At 31.2% G+C, this 23,830-nt stretch overlaps 1 protein-coding gene across 1 annotated transcript; it reads left to right on the top strand.

The window, feature by feature from the left end:
- The first annotated feature begins 9,756 nt into the window (after positions 1–9,756).
- On the top strand, positions 9,757–23,201 carry LOC134258968 (nectin-4-like). The gene is made up of 13 exons (XM_062741560.1): positions 9,757–9,778; positions 10,531–10,629; positions 13,504–13,917; positions 14,080–14,427; positions 14,910–15,230; positions 17,382–17,474; positions 17,570–17,588; positions 20,827–20,870; positions 20,956–20,974; positions 21,526–21,599; positions 21,733–21,748; positions 21,861–21,928; positions 23,065–23,201. The coding sequence occupies exons 1-13, from the start codon at positions 9,757–9,759 to the stop codon at positions 23,199–23,201; spliced, it is 1,674 nt and encodes a 557-aa protein (XP_062597544.1).
- Positions 23,202–23,830: the final 629 nt, after the last annotated feature.

Here is a 23,830-nt window from a genome sequence, read left to right on the forward strand (position 1 = left end):
AGGCAGTTATCAGTTAACTTGCTTTGTGAAGACGCTTTACTTTAGCGACTTCTCCATCAGAAAGCACCACCCAATATTTTTTTTGATATCTATTCCTCAGTCAAGAAGGATAACACTTCAATTTCTTATTATTTCAAAAAGTTTCAAAATAAAGCTTTAAATAAAATCTTTTCAAGTAGCAATTTTTATTCAATGAATCTCAATGTGCCTCAAGGTTAATTGAAGTTTCAGAATCAGTCTTGGAAAAACTTGACATTTGTACCCCATAGACGTGTTTAAGAAATTACACATTGAAAGAAATCACATTTCCTTTAATCTAGCTTAAAATATATATCAAAGATTATTAGCACGATATGAACTTCAAAGTGATTAGTGGACTTTCGTATCTTACCATATATGTAAGTATGTTTGTTTAGAATGTACCGTTTATGTAACCGCAAGTTTCGTTTCTTACCATACATGTAAGTATGGTTGTTTATAATGTACAGTTTATGTTACCGCAGGTTACAGTGTAATTGTCGTTTTTAATAATGTAGAAAGTATGAAAGTCATGTCGTGTATATTAGCGTAAGTTTCGTATTTTGTAGTAAATATGGTTGTTTACAGCATATATAACGCAAATGATTGTAAGTATGTTAGTATGATTGATTGTTGTAAATTTTATAGTATGTACATGAACGTCTGCTGTGTGTTACCATCAATTATATCTTACTGTATGTAAGAACGATGTTTTTCATGATATGAAGAAGAGGAGGGTGTCGTTATAAGTGACATTGTTACTGACAGACATCCCCAGATTAAAGCTTACATGAAAAAAGAAAGAAGAGATATCAACCATTGGTTTGATGTGTGGAAAATTGCCAAAGAAAGACTAAGTTTACATGATAAACTATCATTTTATACAATTCATAATGCATTTATTTAACTGAACAGCTATTTATAATTATCATTTAATGAATGTGCTTGTGTTTTGCGTTTTTAAAATGTTGAAGGCTGTTAGAAAGAAAAAGAAGTACAACCAAATGGGTGATTGGTCCTGGTCTGTTTCAATCCACATACAACTGTATACTGGTTTGCAGCATCTGGCAAAGGAGATGATAAATTGGTTTCTGAGAAATTGCTGTCTATCCTCAACCATATCACTGATATTCACGAGTATTTATTTTAAAAAGCAACTTATCAAATTGCATGTTGACATAAATATCTTGATTGCTAAAATATAACTCGCATGTTGACCTAAGTACATGTAAGTTGCATGTTGACAAAAGTAAAATGTATGTGAACATAATAAACTTGCATGTTAACATCAATATGTTGCATGTTGATAGAATCATCTTGCATGTTAACATAAATAAGTAGCCTGTCTACATAATAATGTTGCATGTTGACATATTATACTGCATATTGCATCCACGATGTCAGATACCTATGGATGCGTAAATAGCTCTTCACTAAGTCTTGTTGTGTTACAACTTTGTAAATTGTCTCATATTTTTATCGATTTATCAGCATAGAAAGTGTTATACCTCCTTATTTATACACATTTTTGAATTGTATTAAGACTTTTCAACATATTTGAAGGCAACTTTTTTTGTTCAATGGATTTATAACTTTAAGTTTTATCGACTGAAACAATATATTGATTTTCAAATATTGATCAAAAATGATATTTAATCATATTGATTTAGTATTGTTGATATGAATAGATAAAGATATAGTTAATGTCGATTTTGATTTATGAATATTTGCGATAAAGAAGTCAGAATAAAGTGTTTTGAATTAACTTGGCGGAGGCGGGAATTCTAATGAACCTTCGAAAACTTCATTCGGGGTTTAGTGAATACTTATGTATCATGTTTTTGCATGCGTATACGATTGAAGGCTGAATCAAATTAAAAATACAACCTGTATATATATTGAAAAAAGGGAAATGGAGATACGTAGAAGTTTAGATTTATAGGGGGCTAATACACCGGACACCACTTTTGAAGAGGGGAAGGCAAGAGTATCTTTGTGGCCCTCATCCAGCTCATTACCATTTTTCAAATATTTCTGAATTTGTTTCAGCTTTTAATCGATAGCAAATACATGGTACATAAACTTTCCCGAGTGAAGTGAAGATTCATCAGAATGTTCCCGCCCCGCCAAATTAATTCAAAAACAATTTTTTTCTGATTTCTTCTCGAAAATATTCAGATATTTATATCAATATAGCTATATATTTATTTTTTCATATCGACAATACTACATTGACATGATTACATGATTAAATATCTTGTTTCGGTCGATATCTGAAAATTGATATAATATTTCATTCGATAAAACTTAAAGCAAAAAATTTAATGAATAAAAGAAGTTGCCTTTAGTTATGTTAAAAAGTCTTAATACAATTCAAATCTGTGTATAATAAAGGAGGTTTAACACTTTATGTGTTGAAAAGTCGATAAAATATAACACAATATACAAAGTTATAACACAACAAGTGTAGGGCAATTACGTTTATGTAGATACCGGTGTTGGGAAGATGATTTACCCGGATTTAAATTATATTTTCTTATATGATTGGTAGTTGCATGTCAACATGAAAAGTTTGCATGTTGACATAATTATGTTTCATGTCTACATAATAATCTTGCATGTTAACATACTTTATTTTGAATGTGGGGGGATATGCCACCATACATTTTGTTTCTACAGAGTCTTAAAATATTGTTACAATGTTAATTTTAATAGATATACATTTAGGAAATGTAAAAAAAAGAGGAAAATTAAAATCCACAATCTAAGCATATATACAAATGTTTGTTTAATAGATAGTAAGTACTAAAAGTTTTATAAGCGTACATGCTAATCAAAAAGAGCATATGAAGATATTGCATATTCTTATCATGATCTGTTGATCGTTGTGATAGGGTTCGGTATTCCCCGTAGTTTGTTGCTAGTAAATAAACGATATATCTACGTCATTTAAAAGGAATTTCAAATATCATCAATATCGAAATCTCTATTGATTTTGCTGTGGAAAGTGTGGTTGGTGTTTTCTTAACAATTTGCAGAAATGTACAACGAATTACGATGAGTTCTAAATGAATTCAATGGAATCTGACAAATTATTATTTAATTTTCTGCATCTTCGTTTTTTATACTTTTCCTGTCTTCCTGGGGGTAAGTTATTGGAAAGAAAATATAAGAATGTATTTTAATAAGTAACTGTTATCGATTTTTTTTCATTTACCATGTTTCCAATGTAACATAATGCACAATTTGTGTATAAATTTAAAACACGTGAAAAATATGTTAGTGAAAAAAGTTTTGAATTATTCTGTAGGGTTTTGGTCTAAGGAAAGTAAATCAGGTTAAAAAAGAATTTGGCAGAAAGACCAGCTTTTAATTACTAAACCTCATGTCTTGTAAATATGTAGAAATTTTACCATTCACTAAAATACATAAACATTAAAACTATTATTTCAGTTTAAAACTTATCTGATTACAAATATGGTTATACCTTTGAGATAGCAATTTTGGTATCGTGTCTTGAAATTCATAACCAAGATAAAATAAACATATTGATTTTAGAAAATGTAAATGTGGGACTTTTTTGTTCTGAGACGTTGTAACAGTGTAACTGATAATAGAAAGAGATAAATCACCTCACCTGTAGATAGTATAGGGGTAGTGGCATTTTTTTTGTCCCAATATAAAACAGGACGTAGATAAAATTATTAACTGACCCCTCATTCGTTATGTAAACCATAATTCTTTGTCGAGACTGTAGTGTTTATACTTAAAACAAAGGAATAAAAATGAAAATGATAAAAGAAAAATGATCCTTGCCGCTCATTATAATAAAACATATGCACAGTATTATATATCTTAGTATTGTCTACTTTTGTGCCAAGTTATATTAAAATCGGATTAAAAATTTAGGAGGAGTAGCATTTTGAAAGCATTTCACAGATTTTTTTTTTGTAACCAAGGCAACACCGTTCAATAAATCGAAAACCGATACAAAGAAGAATGTATCTTGGTGTTGTCTTCTTGGCTGTTCCAAATTGTATTGAAATCGGACCAATACTGTAGGAGGAGTAGCATTTTAAAAGAATTTTACTGTTTTTTTAGTAACCATGGCATCGATTTTTATCGAAATCAAAAAACGATGCACAGAAATATGTATCTAAGTGTACACAAATTGTGTGCCAAGTTAAATTAAACCTGTCCAAAACTGTAGGAGTACTAGCTTTTTGACAGAATTTCAAAAAAAAAATCTATTTTTAGTAACCATGGTAACACCATTCATCGAAATAAGAAAAAAAACGATGCATAGAATTATGTATCTAAGTGCAGTCTACTTATGTGCCAAGTTATATTTATATCTGTCCAAAACTGTAGGGGGAGTAGCATTTTGAAAAATTGTTCACATTTTCCTCCTCTTTAACTTGCAAAGATGCAGTTATATTTTAAAGATCATCAAAGTGATTTAAATTTTGAACTTCATCTTAAATTTGAATGGTATTATGCTATTTAGATATATGGTTGTGGATATGTAGTGTTTGAATATAATTCAGACATGTAGTAGTCTTAAATCAAAGACAGATAACTTTGTAGATCTATACTAATTATCTCCAAAAGCATGCATCATACGGCTTTCATAATCAAATCATCATTTCATACTTATTGTGTAAAATTAAATTAATGCTGCATATTTCTTATTTTCAAGGTAGTATTGCCGGTGTAAAGACGAATAATGACCCCCATAGAATAATGACCGGGGGGTCATTTTTCAACGACAAAAAATGACCCCCACCCGTAGAAAAAATTCATTTTTTGTAGAAAAAGGGTCCTAGGGGGTCATTATATTATATGTTAGTCATATAAAATAATGACCCCCATTGAAAAATGACCCCCTTTAAAGTGATACAAAGTATACCCTCTTTGATATCTTTTATACAGCGAAACTAATTTTTACATTTTATGAACCAGGAAAATACAAAAAGTCGTATGAAATAATTAAGAGTTTACGTAGTCTTTCGATGCTAAAATTGTGTTTGAAAAGAGATTCTTTAATTGTCAAGTAAATAAAATTTTATTTCAATATTCCTCCTTATAGATTTTGCTTAAAAATGATATTCCACTTGTTTTTAGAAATCAGACCATGCAAAAATCAGGTTTAAATACTCTTTCATAGGAAAAATTAAATTTTCCATAATTTCAACTCTTAGTTTTTTTTTTAAAGTTCGGCAAATCATATTTGACAATGAAAGAGGAGGAATTTTTTTACCTCCCCCCCCCCAAAAAAAGAACACTACGCTAAATCAAAAAAAAAAAAAATAAATAAATAAATGAAAAGCAAAAAAAAAAAAAATATATAAATAAAACTCTTTACCTTTTTATAATTCTGAAAGAGGCTCTAGATAAAATATTGAAATGAAGTTAAGCCTTCACACAAGTACTATCATATCATAATATACATGATTCAAGCGGTGGGGTAAGTATAAGACCTAAAAATATGCTCTGTAAAGCTATGGGCTAGTGTTAAATACACAGCCATTCTATTGCAAAAACTATACATGTAGATATAAAGTTTTGTTTTAGCACACAGTATTCATTACATTTCTTTTAACGTAGAACCTACTTCGTATGACATCATACATGTAACAAATAAATGTGTAAACCTGTGCTTACCCAGTAAGACGTCATAATTAATTCAATGCCACTTTTTCCTGTACGTCATTGACAGCTTCAATAAAACGGTAGAAAATACTGAATTTTGAAATCCACAGAATTCAATCATGCCTACATAATCTTAATTCAATTCATAAATTTTTTGGTTTATAAATCAAAATGGCAATAGATTTCTGGAAAAAGAGAAAATATGTAGGCACCTTTTATTTTACTAGATCTAGACCTGAAGTTGACAAACTAAGACTATCTAATGTAATGAAATTACAATGAACATAAAATTTTCATAATTATTTGAATGGAATGTAACCATTTTGAAGAAATGCATAAATCGTAAGAAATCTTTAGTTGCCAGCTATATAGTGTAATATCTTGATGAAATGAAGTCAAAGATGTACGTGTTGTAGATCGTTTGATCGTGTGTACATTTTTGTGATATCTATAATGAAATGATGTGCATTCCTTTTAACAATTATTTGTTACATATTCATTTTCTTGGTGTTTGATTACATTTTTTCTACAAGATATGATCTTTTTAAAGTACAAGTACAATTTCTGATAAATATTTAATCTGAAAGTAACCCCAAACAGTCATTTAATTATTAAATCCCGTGTAAGTGCAAAAAGGTCACAAATATGAGTATCGGTAAATAGCCTATCATTCATTAGTTAGAGGGGAAAGGTATATATTTTAATCATTATTTTGTAATCAATTGGCTAAGTTCTTCGTCATATTGAAGATTGAAAACATTGTGACAAAGACATCTAAAAATATTTACAAATATAGGGTGCATAATTGACTAAATTAATAGAGTTTATTTGACTATTTTTTTTAAATGCTGTACTTGTTGTTTATGTTAATTAAATAAAAAAGAAATTATTCTTGATAAAATATTGTTTAATATTGTTCAGTTAAAAAAGTTCATAAACGACGATGTTTAAAGAAGTATTTTTGTGATTTTTCATATTCCCTTTATGACAAGTACCCCTTGAAAATTTGAAAATGTGAAGTCGCAGTATGTAAATATCATACCAGGTTTCAAAGCCTGTTCTAGATTAAAACACAAGGAAACATATCATGATATCTTAACTGATTGATAAGCAAGTACTAATTTATCATTTTGAAGAGTTTGAAAACCTTGTGACAAAGACTTTTCCGACATAGGTTCTACCTTAATTCTTCTTTTACTCCACCCTTTTACTCAGTTCTGAGTATATTTTTCAGAGAAATAATTATGAAAATCAGAACAAACATTTTCATTGTTGTAACGTCTTCTTTATAATGTATACATGTATTAATATGAAAAGTTAATTGAAGACCATTTTTTTGTCCCCGAAATCGAAGACTCGGGGGTATATAGTTTTATCGTGTTCTTCTGTATGTCTGTCTATCTATCTGGCGGTTTGTTTATCCGCAAAAACATTAACCTTTCTTTATCTTTTGAGTGAGTGGGGATATGGCTTTAATATTTCACAGATATATTCCTTGTGACAAGACCTTTCTTTGAGTGCCACTAAATTTGACCTTTTGATTTTTACCTTGGAGTTTGTCCCATGTTACACAAAAATGCAAAATTTTTACTTTGGACATAACTTTTGAACGGTAGATACTAGAGCTCTCATACTTCAAATATGTAGTTTTTTGGCATTATATTTCATTGGATTCTAAAAACCTTGACCTTTTGACCTTGCCTTGGAGTTTCCGTACTTGTGATTTCTTTTACCTTGGCCATAACTTTTGAACGGTAAGGGCTAGGGTATTCATGCTACACACATGTAATCCTTGTTACATTAAACATTTTCTTAAGATTTCATCAACTTTGACCTTTGAGTTTGACCTTCCTTTCAAAAACTTATCCTTAGCCATTACTTTTGAACAAGTGGTGCTAGGGCTGTCCTATTTTGCAGTTGTATTTCTTGTGAGAAGACCTTACTTTGGGTAACAATATATTTAAATTGCATTTAAGAAAAGTTTAATCTTTGCTATGTTGCCATACAGGGGCATAGCTGTTTCACAAACACATCTTTTTTAAATATGGGGATTTGCGGGTAAGAGATGGATACCTCAAAGCGTAACAGACAGACGGACGGACATCCCGATCACTATATACCCTCCCGCTTTTCAAGCAGAGGATATAATAATGTATAATACTGATGATTTTTTCTGTCGTTTCGATGATTTCCACCATCAAAAAACAATATTTACCTAACCCTTAAGGCTTGATAAATCTTTTACTCCTTTAGATTCTGAATCATTGCATTTACCTTTTAATATGGCTATAATTGTATAATGTTATGAGATCAACATATCATACGTTTATTCCCAATAAGCTCAGGTGAACATTTTGGCCAATATGCTACTTTATCTATTTTTTTGCCCCCTAAAAATTTTAGCTTTAATCTACAGGGGGTCATTTTTCTACGGGGGTCATTTTTCTTCACGTGGGTTCTGCAAATTTTCAGGAAAGTGACATTTTTATCTTTGTGTTCATGCCATGTGTAAGTAGCACTGATAGGTCAATAGCAGACATGAATATTTATTTATAATAATACAATGTGTAAAAGCGCATAAAATAATAAAATACTGTGTACAGGAAAATTTCGCCACAGTTTTATTTTCGCCCCTTTTCATTACAGACACAAGTAGGCAAATTTACAACAGGATGACAGTATAATTTCTTAACCGGAACTGTTACCTGACGTATTTAAACCGGACAAAAGTAATAGGGTAAAAAAAACTATGGGCGAAAATAAATGTACTTCCAACCCCTGCATTCAGTACAGTACCGACCAGACCCAACCTGACACCAAAGCAGTCCCAGAAAGCAGTCCCTGGGACTGCTTTGGGACTGCTCTGGGACCGCTGTGGGACTGCTCTGGGACTGCTGTGGGACTGCTCTGGGACCGCTATGGGACTGCTCTGGGACTGCTATGAAAAGCAGTCCCAGCAGTCCCAGCTGCCCATGGGACTGCTTTCTGGGACTGCTTTGTTCACTCATGTGTGACAAAGGTTCTGAGTGACATGATAGCTCCTCCCCCTTGTGTATTCTGAATTTGCAGGCTCCCTATTGTTTTGTTTACTTGCAGCAGAGAGAAGTTTTAACTGTTTAATACGCAAGGATTTCTTATAATCTTTTAATAACTGGAGATTACATTTATTATAGTTAATTTATAGTTTTAGGAACTGTAAATTTACACAATGTAATATAGAATATTTTTAAAAATAAAGTTGTTGTATTAGGAAGTCAGGAGGAAATTTTTATTTCTAAAGTATATACAACTACTCATGAGAAAAAAATATCTACATGTAGATTTCTTTTCTTGTTAAATTTGAAATAAAACACTCAAAATTTTCATATGGCACTATTTAAAAAATCGATCATTACATTTTGACATACGATAGTTTAATTGAAAAGGCTAGACGTTTTACAAGCACTACGCTAAAAGGGTTTTACATACAACCCTAAAATAAAAATCTAACAATTTATTTTATGACATGAAATAAAATTATGCCACCATTCTTCCGTAATATAAGCAATGTAAACAATTCTACAGCAATTTACAGATGAATTAGTTTTTAATTTATGAATAAGTTAGTCAAAGAGAAAATTAAAAAAAAAAGATAAACAGTTGAAAATCTGTAATACCTGGAATTCTGATTTATTTCTTTTTTGTTTTGCTTTTGTTTACCTGGCCGATAATGTGTATGAATAAAATGGTATAAACACCTGTGGTTTCAATCGCCTTTGGGCAGAAAATCAATCATGCATGTTATTTGGGTTCACGTATCATTGTTACACATCATTGAACATGCTGCTCAATAATCAATGACCCTAATTTCAATCTATGTAAAAAATGTAAAAAATAAAAAGGAAAATTAAATGTGTATAAATTTCTTTCAAGAGTAATTAATGTTGAACATAATCTTAGGATTCTATACTGGTAACTAATACAATTTACAAATAGAACAATAATGTTTAAATTAACATGTCAGTAAAGAATAATCAATTCTGAAAAATATTACTTGGCTAAATTAGCATCGGATTTTTAAAAAGCCCTAATACTTTTTTTAAAAAAATGCCTTTAGAGTATCCCGATAGTATGGAAATCGGCCATGATAATGAATTGATCTATTTAAAACTAATTCTGGTGAAAAATAATTAATTCAATTTTAATTTTCTGTATAGAAAATAAATATGGGAGCCAGTATCAATCACAAAAAACCCAAGATAATTGTGATTAAATATACATGTTCAGTGTAATTCATTTATGTAGGTGTGTAAGCTTTATTCCTTCATTAAATATTAGTTCAAATTGTTTCAAATCTATGCGGGTACTGCTCATACATGTAAATGACCTTCACATTGTAAGGATTCCTGGCATACTGCTGAGAAAAAAAATTCAGCTGCTTTTTATAGTTTCATTGTTTATTGGAAATCTCATTTCTGAGTTAGCCCCGCCCATTAGATTAATAAACCCCGCCCACTAGGACTGCTGGGACTGCTTTCTGGGACTGCTGGGACTGCTTTCTGGGACCGCTGGGACTGCTGGGACCGCTCTGGGACTGCTGTGGGACTGCTCTGGGACCGCTGTGGGACCGCTGCGGGACTGCTTTAGCAGTCCCAGCAAGCAGTCCCCGGGACAGCTCTGGGACTGCTTTGTGTCAGGTTGGGTCTGGTCGGTACTGTAGCTTACATAAAGCAAAAAGTATGCAACGAAGTGTTTTTCTAATTAATGTAAATTATAATTAACCGTAACAAACATCAAGTTCTTTTGTGTGTTTAAGTTACTAGAATTAGGTGGTTGCACAAACCACGGGTGTTAACTCTCAGTATTTTTCTATAATTATAGTTAAGGTCAATGTTCCCATCATAAGGAAGCTTCCAGATACTGGTGCAGACTCCCTGTATTCCGTTGGCTCCTCCCTGACCTTGACCTGTCAAGCTGATGGTAATCCAACACCTGGAATCCACCCAAATAAGACTGTTAACAGATATCAATGGACGTTCAAAGCCAGTCCCAATGACAATGTTACAAAACTATCATCCATTAATGGATGAAATTGAACTGGCGATGGGTACAATAACCCGCTATGACAAAGCATATAATCTAACTGTTGATGCCTCCCATCTCCATTTTTCAATTTTTTTTGAATTTGTTTCAGCTTTAAATCGATAGCAAATACATGGTACATAAACCTCCCGGGTGAAGTGAAGATTCATCAGAATGTTCCCGCCCCGCCAAATTAATTCAAAAACAATTTTTTTTTATTTCTTCTTGAAAATATTCATATATTTATATCAATATAACTATATGTTTATTTTTTCATATCGACAATACTACATTGACATGATTAAATGATTAAATATATTGTTTCGGTCGATATCTGAAAATTGATATAATATTTCATTCAATAAAACTTAAAGCAAGAAAATCTAATGAATAAAAGAAGTTGCCTTCAATTATGTTAAAAAAGTCTTAATTCAATTCAAATCTGTGTAAAATTAAGGAGGTTTAACACTTTATATGTTAAAAAGTCGAAAAAATATAACACAATATACAAAGTTATAACACAACAAGTGTAGAGCCATTACGCTTATGTATATACCGGCGTTGGGAAGATGATTTACCCATATTTAAGTTATATTTTCTTATATGATTGGTAGTTGCATGTCAACATGATTAGCTTGCATGTTGACATAATTATGTTGCATGTCTACATAATTATCTTGCATGTTAACATAATTTATTTTGAATGTGGGGGGATATGCCACCATACATTTTGTTTCTACAGAGTCTTAAAATATTGTTACAATGTTAATTTTAATGGATATACATTAAGGAAATGTAAAGAACGAGGAAAATTAAAATCCACAATCTAAGCATATATGCAAATATTTGTTTAATAGTTTTATAATAAGTTTTATAAGCGTTACATGCTTATCAAAAAGAGCATATGAAGATATTGCATATTCTTATCATGATATGTTTATCGTTGTGATGGGGTTCGGTATTCCCCGTAGTTTGTTGTTAGTAAATAAACGATATATCTACGTCATTTAAAAGGAATTTCAAATATCATCAATATCGAAATCTCTATTGATTTTGCTGTGGAAAGTGTGGTTGGTGTTTTCTTATCGAACAATTTGCAGAATTATACAACGAGTTACGATGGGTTCTAAATGAATTCAATGGAATCTGACAAATTATTATTTAATTTTCTGCATCTTCGTTTTTTATACCTTTCCTTTCTTCCTGGGGGTAAGTTATTGGAAAGAAAATATAAGAATGTATTTTAAAAAGTATTTGTTATCGATTTTTTTTTTAATTTACCATGTTTACAATGTACTTAATGATCAATTTGCGTATAAATTTAAAACACGTGAAAAATATGTTAGTGAAAAAAGTTTTGAATTATTCTGTAGGGTTTTGGTCTAAGGAAAGTAAATCAGGTTAAAAAAGAATTTAGCAGAAAGACCAGCTTTTAATTACTAACCCTCAAGTCTTGTCAATATGTAGAAATTTTACCATTCACTAAAATACATAAACATTGAAACTATTATTTCAGTTTAAAACTTATCTGATTACATATATGGTTTTACCTTTGAGATAGCAATTTCGGTATCGTGTCTTGGAATTCATAACCAAGATAAAATAAACATATTGATTTTAGAAAATGTAAATGTGGGACGTTTTTGTTCTGAGATGTTGTAACAGTGTAACTGATAATAGAAAGAAATAAATCACCTCACCTGTAGATAGTATAGGGGTAGTGGCATTTTTTTTGTCCCAATATGAAACAGGAAGTAGATAAAATTATTAACTGACCCCTCATTCGTTATGTAAACCATAATTCTTTGTTGAGACTGTAGTGTTTATACTTAAAACAAAGGTATAAAAATGAAAATGATAAAAGAAAAATGATCCTTGCCGCTCATTATAATAAAACATATGCACAGTATTCTATATTTGAGTATTGTCTACTTTTGTGCCAAGTTATATTAAAATTGGATTAAAAATTTAGGAGGAGTAGCATTTTGAAAGCATTTCACAGAAATTTCTTTTTTTTGTAACCAAGGCAACACCGTTCAATAAATCGAAAACCGATACAAAAAATTATGTAAATTGGTGTTGTCTACTTGGCTGTTCCAAATTGTATTGAAATCGGACCAATACTGTAGGAGGAGTAGCATTTTAAAAGAATTTTACATTCTTTTAAGTAACCATGGCATCACATTTTATCGAAATCAAAAAACGATGCACAGAAATATGTATCTAAGTGTACACAAATTGTGTGCCAAGTTAAATTAAACCTGTCCAAAACTGTTGGAGGAGTAGCTTTTTGACAGAATTTCACAACATTTTCTATTTTTAGTAACCATGGTAACACCATTCATCGAAATAAAAAAAAAAAAAAACGATGCATAGAATTATGTATCTAAGTGCAGTCTACTTATGTGCCAAGTTATATTTATATCTGTCCAAAACTGTAGGGGGAGTAGCATTTTGAAAAATTGTTCACATTTTCCTCCTCTTTAACTTGCCAAGATGTAGTTATATTTTAAAGATCATCATAGTGATTTAATTTTTGAACTTCATCTTAAATTTGAATGGTATTATGCTATTTAGATATATGGTTGTGGATATGTAGTGTTTGAATAATATTCAAACATGTAGTAGTCTTAAATCAAAGACAGATAACTTTGTAGATCTATTATACTAATTATCTCCAAAAGCATGCATCATACGGCTTTCATAATCAAATCATTATTTCATACTTATTGTGTAAAATTAAATTAATGCTGCATATTTCTTATTTTCAAGGTAGTATTGCCGGAACAGTTTCCACAGCAGCCTCTCTCACTCCCACTATCGGAGACTCTGTTGACCTCACCTGTACATATACACTAGACCCCGGTGACACAGTCTATCCGGGAGCTATTTCCTGGCAAGTTAAAACAGGATCAGGACCAGAGGATTTTACAAACATTGCCACTTTTTCTCCTCCTGGTTCAAGTGGATCTAATTCCTTTACACAGTTTGCCACAGATTATAATTATAAGAATCGTTCTGAGTTATTCAATGTTACAGCTAATGGAGCTAATTCTTATGTTGTTGTGATGAGAGTAAATGAGGTGATGTGTTCAGATGAGAATCACTATAGGTGTTCTGTTTTATTTCTTAATGCTGGATTAGGTCCTGTAGTTAAGACAAAAGAAACCTCTGTCGCAGCTAGAGGTACGTATTTTTATTCATATAAAAAATACTTATATATAATATGTAATATTTCTGCATATTGACAAATGTAATATGAATTGAGCTTGTATCAACCGCAAAAAAATCTTGATGCATACAAATTAAATGACAAGTGTAAAACAACATATCTGTAAATCTTTATAGCACCTGCTGAGCAACCTTATGACTTTCCAGTTCTTGAACCAGACAATATAGAAGAGAACATGGTAGTGACTTTATCCTGTACAGCCAATATTGGAAAACCTCCAGGACAAATCAAGTGGTGGCGCTACAGGAATGGGATAACGGCTCCCCAGGAAATGACAGGGGTGTCTACGGCCTCCCCACCGGTTCAAGAAGGCGTGTGCGTCTACAACATGACCAGCACGGTAATATACAGGATGACGAAGGATGATGACCAGTCGGTGTGGAGATGTTTCGTGGACAATGAACTGTTAACAATACTAGACCGAGACAAACCTAATCAAGAATCTAAAAGGGTTAATGTATTCTGTAAGTTTATCTTTATGTTCATGTCATGTGTAACTAGCACTGTTAGGTCAATAGCAGACATGAATATTTATAAACTAATGCAATGTGTAAAAGCGCATAAAATAATAAAATACTGTATACAGGAAAATTTCGCCCTTTTTTCGCCCAATTCAAAATTAATTACAGACAAAAGTGGGCAAATTGACAAGAGGATGACAGTATATTTTCTTAACCGGAACTGTTACTGGACGTATTTAAACCTGACAAAAGTGATAGGGTAAAATAACATGGGGCGAAAATAAATGTACCTCCACCCCCTGCATGCAGTAGCTTACATAAAGCAAAATGTATGCAACGAAGCGTTTTTCTAATTAATGTAAATTATGATTTACCGTAACAAATATCAAGTACTTTTGTGTGTTTAAGTTCAGAGTTACTAGAATTAGGTAGTTGCACAGACCACGGGTGTTAACTCTCAGTATTTTTTTTTTATATAATTATAGTTAAGGTCAATGTTCCCATCATAAGGAAGCTTCCAGACACTGGTGCTGACTCTAAGTATTCCGTTGGCTCCTCCCTGACCTTGACCTGTCAAGCTGATGGTAATCCAACACCTGGAATCCACACAAATAAGACTGTTAACAGATATCAATGGACGTTCAAAGCCAGTCCCAATGACAATGTTACAGAACTATCATCCATTAATGGAACATTGACTCTGACCAATCTTCAGGAAACTGATACAGGGACTTATACTTGTACTGCATTCAATGGATTCAATGAAAAATTTTTTAAGGCATCTAGAGACCAAATTTTACAAGTTGGTAAGGGATTGTTTCATTTACACTGTTATCCTTTGAAATAATAGTTGATGTCAAAAAAGTCTCATATTCAAAGAGTAACATTATTTTTTCTCGTTTGTGTTATTGCTACCTTTAAGAATACATTGGGTTTTATCATTTTTTTTTTTATAATTAATAATCAAGAGATTGCATATAATTTAAGAGCCTTATTAGAAACTCAAAGATTTAAACTTAAACTTCTTAAAAATCACCTGTATCCAGTCAAACCTGGGTTTAATGTTTGTTTTTTAAAAACTTATTATCTAAAGACTTCTTTTTGTTTCCATGTGGATAGTGAAAACTACAACTACAACTACCCCAACTTTTACGCCAATTGCTTCGCATACTATCGATACAACTGCATCTTCTGAAACATTCACAACACAGGAACGGAGCGGTAATATTTTAGTATGCATGCACTCTTACATATAAAATAATATATAATTATTTTTAAAAATACATCATAGTTATCATCGACAATGTTTTAATGAACCACCGAGAGAATTTATCCCTATTAACCTTTCAGCTGTGATTCTTCTTAACCTGCATTTGTCACTAAACAATTGATGTAAATAAAAAAAACAACAGAAAAGTACAAAATTTCAAAAATAAATAATATATTTAGTTCTTTCGATGTTTTATACAGTTAGACAGATTAACAAAATATATAAATAATAATACCGTTCTATTATTAGTCCCCGGTGAAACCGGAGGGGACTATAGGTTTCCTCTGCGTCCATCCGTCTGTCTGTCTGTCCCCGTCAGTCTGTCCCACTTGGTTTTGCGCTCTTTTTTCTAAACGCTTGCAGATATTCAGCTGAAATTGGGCATGTGAGTGTATCATACGGAGTTACAGATCAAGTTTGAATTTTGCTTTGCTTCATTGATTTTTGACAGAATTATGGCATTATGAGTATTTTTCATAATCGCTTAATAAAGATTGGGTTCGAACTGCGCTAATTTCCGAATGTCGGCAAAAATATGAAGCGAGGAAAAGACAATGGAGAAATGAGTTGAATTTTCGTTTAAACGCTGATTATTTTATTACTTTTAAGGCAACTTGAAAATCTTTCAGTTCAACTTACAACTTGAAAATCTTTCAGTTTAAACTTGGACATGACTTTTGAACGTTATAAAATGACATTCTGAAGAAAAAGGGGAACCCGGTAGGGGACATGTATTGCTTATGCAATATTCTCAGAATGCTTGTTTCATTAGATATTCGTTCAAGACCAAGTGGTTTCCGGAAAATCTGAGTAGTTGGAGAATACAGTAGTGCTTATGAAAAACTGTTTTGTTTTGCACATTCTCCTGTTTCTCTTGCAACAAACTTTATTGATCAATTAACCATGTTTTATTCTATACCTCTGAACATCCTTTGCCATGATAACATACTTTACAAATTCTTGAGAGGTACAACAAACAAACAAACAATGGTTAATAGTGGTGTATTATACTCAGATGCATACCAGGATCCTTGTACGTCTTGTAATTTTGTAGAAAGTATTCAAGCTAAATTTATTTTTTTCTGCATTTTATACTCGCACTCATTATTTTAGTATATTTATTAATTTAATTATTTTTTAGGGGGGGATTCCATTGTAATATTCTACGTGTCTAGAGTCCGAATTTACTAATTTAAAAATTTTTATTTAATTTCAAGTTAAAAAAAATGAAACTACAAATACTCTCCACGATTAGAACATCATCGTTATTATACCTATTTAACATATTGACAGTACTTATGTCGACGTAAAATGAATTCAGGATTACAATAGAGCAATTTTTCATAGACCATAGCATATTAAGATTTTCACCTTATCGCAATGGAATGGAGGGGATACAAATACGCAATCCTTGCATTTTACGTAACTTATGAGTGACGTAATTGGCACTGAGTTTGATGTCAAATGCTGTCTTATCGTGTTTGATATCTTTTAACTAAAGTCTGCAAACATATACATCGCACTCTAACTATATTTTTCATAAAGATGTCTTGGATTTATAGCTTTAATATTACAGTTTACCCTTTTTTAGAATTTCATATTCAATGGTTGAAATGATTACAAAATCTTGTAAAGTTATTATATCATTCATGATTGGTATTTTCTGTTTTAAATTTGATACAATTAGAAATCATCGCTGGCGGGACCATTGGAGGAGTTGTTTTAGTTGTACTTGTTGGTCTTTTGATCTTTAACAGAAGATACCAAATTTTATGTGTTGGTAAGTATTTCGTTTAAATTATAAGTAATCTTGATTTTTATTCTATTAAATTAGGCAATCATTTTAGAATAATGTTTGGAAAATCTTACTTTCAGAAAGAAAACAAAATTCAAGGTAAGAGCGGTAACAAAACATGGACTATTCAGTCAAAACTGTTCTGACTATTATAAACAATAGATTTCAGACAAGGAGAAAGGAATTTTAAATTCGAAATAGGTTTTAAAGACGTACAACACACTGGGGGAGATAACTCTTGCAATTTCAATTAAACGTTTGACTTGACGTCAAGTTTAACGTCAAAAATAAAGCGTCAAAGCGACGAGTAAAACGATCCCGATGTATATCAATTATGAAAGAAAATTGGGATATGGTTCTTGATTGATTGATTGTATATTGTTTAACGTCCCTCTTGAGAATTTTTCACTCATATGGAGACGTCACCGATGCCGGTGAAGGGCTTCAAATTTAGACCTTTACTCGGCACTCAGGGCCATTGAGCAGTGAGGGTTCTTTTTCGTGCCAACGCCTACCGCGACACGGGACCTACGTTTTTAAGGTCATATCCGAAAGACCCGTGACTTTCACTTCTAGTGCCGAGCGCTTGGCGATGGAACAGTCACTACCTTTGTTTAAGTGTTTGGTATGACGCGGCGCCGCGATCGAGAATCGAACCCGGGCCTCCCGATCACGAAGCGAACGCTCTACCACTAGGCTACCGTGACCGGTGATATGGTTCTTGGCTGTAATTGTGAGTACCATACTCAATCAATAAGTATTTTTTTTTAACGTGAGTAAACTCCGTAAAAAGCAAGATATAAAATACAATCCCTTAATGTTTATATCATTTCATATACAATAAATTGTATTTTTGATCAAAGCGCAGCATTTTTTTCTACATTGCCGAATTTCTCATTGTGTATACAATATTCCGATTAATGGTCTTCATTACAATTTGTGCATACACGATATATATATTGTTTTCCTTCTTTAATTAAATAAAACAGCAATAAAGAAACAATAAACTTTTAACAATGTAAAATCGATGTTGTTCTCAGATTCTTACTGATCAAAGAGGAACAACTCTGAAAATATAGGAGATGTTTATTTTTCTCCCTTTTTTCACGGTTTTCCACAGAATCAGATACATTTACAGCAAGACCTGATAAATCCGACAATTGAATACTGTAGTCCTCATATACACAATGTAAGTAATAGAATTGAAAAGAATTGTTCACTTGTAATGAAATCTTCATTTATGAATATCCTAGCTATTGCAGCAAATCGTAACTTTAACTTTCTCAGTAACTTTCTGTCAACAATGTTGGTTCGCATTTCCTCGATTCAAAACAAACGTAGCTCTATAAGATTTTGAAAGACATCAATGTGGGATTTGATATCAATTGAAATAGATGAAAAGTTTAATGTTTGATATTTTGAAGTTAATGTGGACGAATACGGAATTTTCATATTAACTTTAGAAGCGACGACATTGTACATAAGAAATGTGACGGCTACAATATCACGAGGGGTGTACCCGGTATGTACATCTATGATCTAATGCAAATGTCGATGTATCCCCACGGCCACATATATACTGTCTCGTTTAAAAAAATTTCATGAAAGAAACTATAATTATTCCATTTATATCACAGAAGAGTTGAACATACACCATTTTTATATTGAATAAAATTTAATTAAAGAAATAACATTAAAAATCAACATCAAGTTCAACAAAACTTGAATTCGTATCCAGGTTTCATGTGATATGGAATGCTTAACGCATACGTATATGGACTAAAAACTAAAGTCTTTCAGTATTTTTTTCCTGATACATATAAAAAGAGTAGTCAATATTTATTCTGTAATCATGAATTTAAAAACTAATGCATACCCCCGGGATTCTTGACAAAATACCGGTATATTTGCACTGTAAACGACGTTTCTTCTAATGCTAATGGTCTGCGACGCGAAAAAGGAAGGGGTGGGGGTGATAGGGGTATTCAAAAATTGCCTAAAAAATCTACATTTAAATACGCTTTCCATATGAGAACTTTTAAATTTGTAAGTTAATATACTTTTGAAGCAAAAGCAATATTCCAATTTAACTTTTTTTAATGTGTATTAGTAGATTCATATAACAAAGTGATCGACCCCCTGTCTGAAAGACGCGCGGGAACGTGATTTATTGAGAAAGGGGGAGGGGGTAATTTTCCGCTATCAAATCAAAACTGGTCGAACAAAAATTATACAAAAAATTATGAAGATTATTTTTACTACCAGCTACCTAAAGAAAGTTTTTTAGCAAAATTAAACGACAGGTTTTTTCACAAAAAAATTTTGAATTTAAAAAATATGCAATTTTTAAGGCTTAGGAAATTCATAGTTTTTCAGTTTAAGGTCTTTAAAAATTGTTTTGATGATATGTATATCAAAAAGATGACTATGATTTTGTGTTAAATGGTTAAAGGAATAAGTCAATAAAATTTGACATTGATGTTTAATCTGGTTTTTTGAAAATCAAGGTTTAGGTAGTTCTTTGATTAAAAATTTTCTTTCCTTGTAAACAACTAAAGGGGGGTAACTTTCGGAAGTTCCTGTCCAAAAACCACTCGAACGATTTTGTCAAAAACATGCAAACATGCAGTAGATATAGTCATGTACTGAATATATAAAAATAACGAAAATTAAACGACAGGAATTTTTGGGGGTAGGTGTGTTGTACATCCTTAAGCTCTAGTGTTAGGACAGGTCCCTTAAGCTTTCAAAGGAAGTTTAATGTTTATATTAATCTCAAAATACAAGTTTTACAACTGAGGCCAATTCTACGCACTTCATAATAATGTCTTGATATATCAAAATTTGATTTTGCTAAATAATTTCAGTAAAAGTTACAAGATTTCATATATCATTATAATAATAATTTTCTTTGCCTTGAATTAAATATTTTAATGATCTATTTACGAATGAAATAAATTTCCACTTTTCTATGAAATACATAGGAAAGTTGATTTGATAAACAACCGTGAAAAAAAATAAATTCACACTTTTGTACAAATTTTTCATATATAAATTTTAATCCCTTTTACTATTCACAAAATCAAATGCAACTAAATGGGAAGTCGGATCCATTACTTTTCAGGAATTGAGGCCTACTCCTACTTGTACATACACCTTTAGGCGAAAGCTTAAAAATGAGAACACGGAATTAATTAATAGTACGCATTTGTAAACCAAATTACAAAATAAGGCATTGTAAAATAAAGGACCTCAGTAAAATAATTTCTTATTAATCATAAAATGACATTCATGTGTTTGTATTCTTTTAATGTGATCAATTATGTTTATTTCACAGTAACAGAAAAATGGAAGAGTTAAACACTGTCTCTGGCACACAAAGTAAGCATTAAATCATTCTAAATGATTTTTTACTTTTATAAATTTTGAAAAAAATTTATTTCATGACATTTTCCTGAATTTACAGGGCTTGAAACAGAGAGGAGGTAACATATGCTTTATCATCAGAAAAAATTAAGTAACAGATGTAAAGTCTAAAAAGCACTGTGAATAGAAGGTTGACATCAATATGCATTTGTAACATTTAAGAAACTATAACAAAAATATATTCAAAGCAATCAAGAAACTATTCTAAGAGGATGCCAAAAATAGGATTAGAGGTACATGTAAACATGTAATTTAAGTGGTAATTTTTGAAGCCAAAAGCTAAAGTGTCAGTATGAGGTAGACCTATACTTTTTCTTAAGAAAAGGACACAATATTTTTTAATAAGCTTATTCAAACCAACTGGCAGGACAAGTGTAGTTTCTGTTTTTGAAAACATTTTCATTGTCAATGTAAAGAGCTGTCACAGTTTTAATAAATAACACTATAGAATGATTATAATATCACATCGAAACAAATAATTCTTGTGCTACGATTGTATGCATGCATCTCCTTGTTTTTCCTTCTAGTAAAATATTTTATCATTTAACGAAAGGTTATTAGTTGACACGTAAATGATGACTATTTATAAACGTTATATTAATTCTTTAAGAGCTCAATATGAAGAGCTGACACAGATTCGTCGGGATCAGGAAAACGGATATGACGTCATTAGACCGCCAATAAGTAAGGGCATTTTGTAAAACATATAGATATATCAAGATAATATTTTCTTTTTTAAAAGACACATTGACATTCTATTTACAAGTATTTATAATCATGAAATTTAATCTATTTTACGCCTCTCTTCTTTCTTCAGATAATGGATCATACGGGTAAGAAATTTTTGAAAAAAATATGTTTGATGATGATTTGGAATAAAAGTTAAATGGAAATGAAAATGAAGGGCAACGTTTAAAATGCAGTTATTTTATCTGGAATATTCAGTACAGCATATGAAGAACTAAAACACAGAAAAGAAGAACACGGATATGAAAAACTTTCAGACACTACAGGTATGTTTAATATTTGAACGTGTCAAACAAGGATAAAGAAATATACTACATTGTTTAGTAATATATGTATATGTATATGTAAATTGCAATTTAATGGAAACGACTGACTAATATAATATTATAAACATTTAAATAAAAACCGTTCCAAAGTCATGAATCTGCATGGATTTGGACTCAAAAAGAGTTTACAAGAGGCCTGTTCAGCAGAGCTAACGTTCGTGAGCACTCGCCAAAATTCCGTTTACCTCCAATAGTAATTTGACGAGCGCTCGCGAACGTTCGCTCTGCTGTACAGACCTCTGATTAAACGAACAAGTGTAAATCATACCAATTTTCAATTTCTTTGTTTTTTGATCGAAATGCATTTGTTCATTTCTGGTTCTCCTCTCTTTGAAAGGTAAAGTTAAGCTTTTTTCCTCCTGAAATTGTTGAGAGTGTTCAGAACTTCGATGCCATTTTTGTTTTGTTTCTCCGTGAAAGCATAAAATATTATGCTCGATTCATATTAGTGTAAATTTGGTGCTAAATCTCGATATAGATCTTCTTGAAGACTTATAAATAATGACATTTCATCCATTTTTAATTTTAAAAAAGGAAATGATAATTTATTCTTAAATCAATTGAATAATTATCTGATATGGAAACTGCTTCTTTTTTCAGCTAAAAGATACCATTGTATAGAAGCTAAAATTTATTAATTATAATTATGGAGTTTATAAATAATTCAAACAATACATATTTTAAACAAGATACGGAATATTGATTTGGATAAAAAACTGTATAAGTCGACAATGTACAAAATTCTCATATATTTTAATTTAAGAAACTAAATATGAAAATATTCTTGGCATTTAAATAAATACAAATTAAGGCTTCCGGTGTTTTCTCGGGAACATCAATAATGAAAAAAATGCATAATTTGTGGATTCTCAGAAAAAGATTGTATTTCACTGAAGATTAATTAAAACAATAAAATCAATCTTTGCATTTTATAAAATAGAACTATAAGACAGCTTTTTCTCCTTCTGAGATATCACTGCATATATCTGGGTTTTTTTTAAAAAGGCGCCATACCTAAAGCATATCACACAGCTCAAAAGAATAGCATTGATTTTGTGTTGTTCTACCTTCCACAGCTATGGTAAACTACGAAAAACTACAAAATAAGATTGGTCACGTAAAACAACCTTTTGAACCATCAAGAACACAAAGTAATAAACAACCTCTGCATTTTGGACAAGATTACCTTACACCAATTGGATACAGAAGATAAAAGGCAGTTATCAGTTAACTTGCTTTGTGCAGACGCTTTACTTTAGCGACTTCTCCATCAGAAAGCAGCACTAAATATTCTTTTGATATCTATTCCTCAGTCAAGAAGGATAACACTTCAATTTCTTATTTATTTCAAAAAGTTTCAAAATAAAGCTTTAAATAAAATCTTTTCAAGCAGCAATTTTTATTCAATGAATCTCAATGTGTCTCAAGGTTCTTTGAAGTTTCAGAATCAGTCTTGGAAAAACTTGACATTTGTGCCCCATATAGACGTGTTTAAGAAATAACACATTGAAAGAAATCACATTTCTTTTAATCTAGCTTAAAATATTTATCAAAGATTATTAGCACGATATGAACTTCGAAGTGATTAGTGGACTTTCGTATCTTACCATATATGTAAGTATGTTTGTTTAGAATGTACAGTATATGTTACCGCATAATAATATAAAAAGTATGAAAGTCATGTCGTGTTTATTAGCGTACGTTTCGTATTTTATAGTAAATATGGTTGTTTACAGCATATATAACGCTTATGATTGTATGTATGTTAGTTTGATCGATTGTTGTAAATTTTATAGAATGTACATGAACGTCTGCTATGTGTTACCATCAATTATATCTTAC

The sequence above is a fragment of the Saccostrea cucullata genome, unplaced genomic scaffold (genome assembly GCF_032062105.1).
Source record: "Saccostrea cucullata isolate Sc308-1 unplaced genomic scaffold, CSIRO_AGI_Scuc_v1 ctg3524, whole genome shotgun sequence".
Classification (NCBI taxonomy): Eukaryota; Metazoa; Mollusca; class Bivalvia; order Ostreida; family Ostreidae; genus Saccostrea; species Saccostrea cuccullata.

Coding starts and splice junctions, on each gene's coding strand:
- LOC134258968 (XM_062741560.1), top strand. CDS start 9,757: ATGCCTTTAGAGTATCCCGATA. Junction 10,630..13,503: donor CTTGACCTGTCAAGCTGATG/GTAATCCAACAC, acceptor CTTATTTTCAAG/GTAGTATTGCCGGAACAGTT. Junction 21,929..23,064: donor AAAACTTTCAGACACTACAG/GTATGTTTAATA, acceptor TACCTTCCACAG/CTATGGTAAACTACGAAAAA.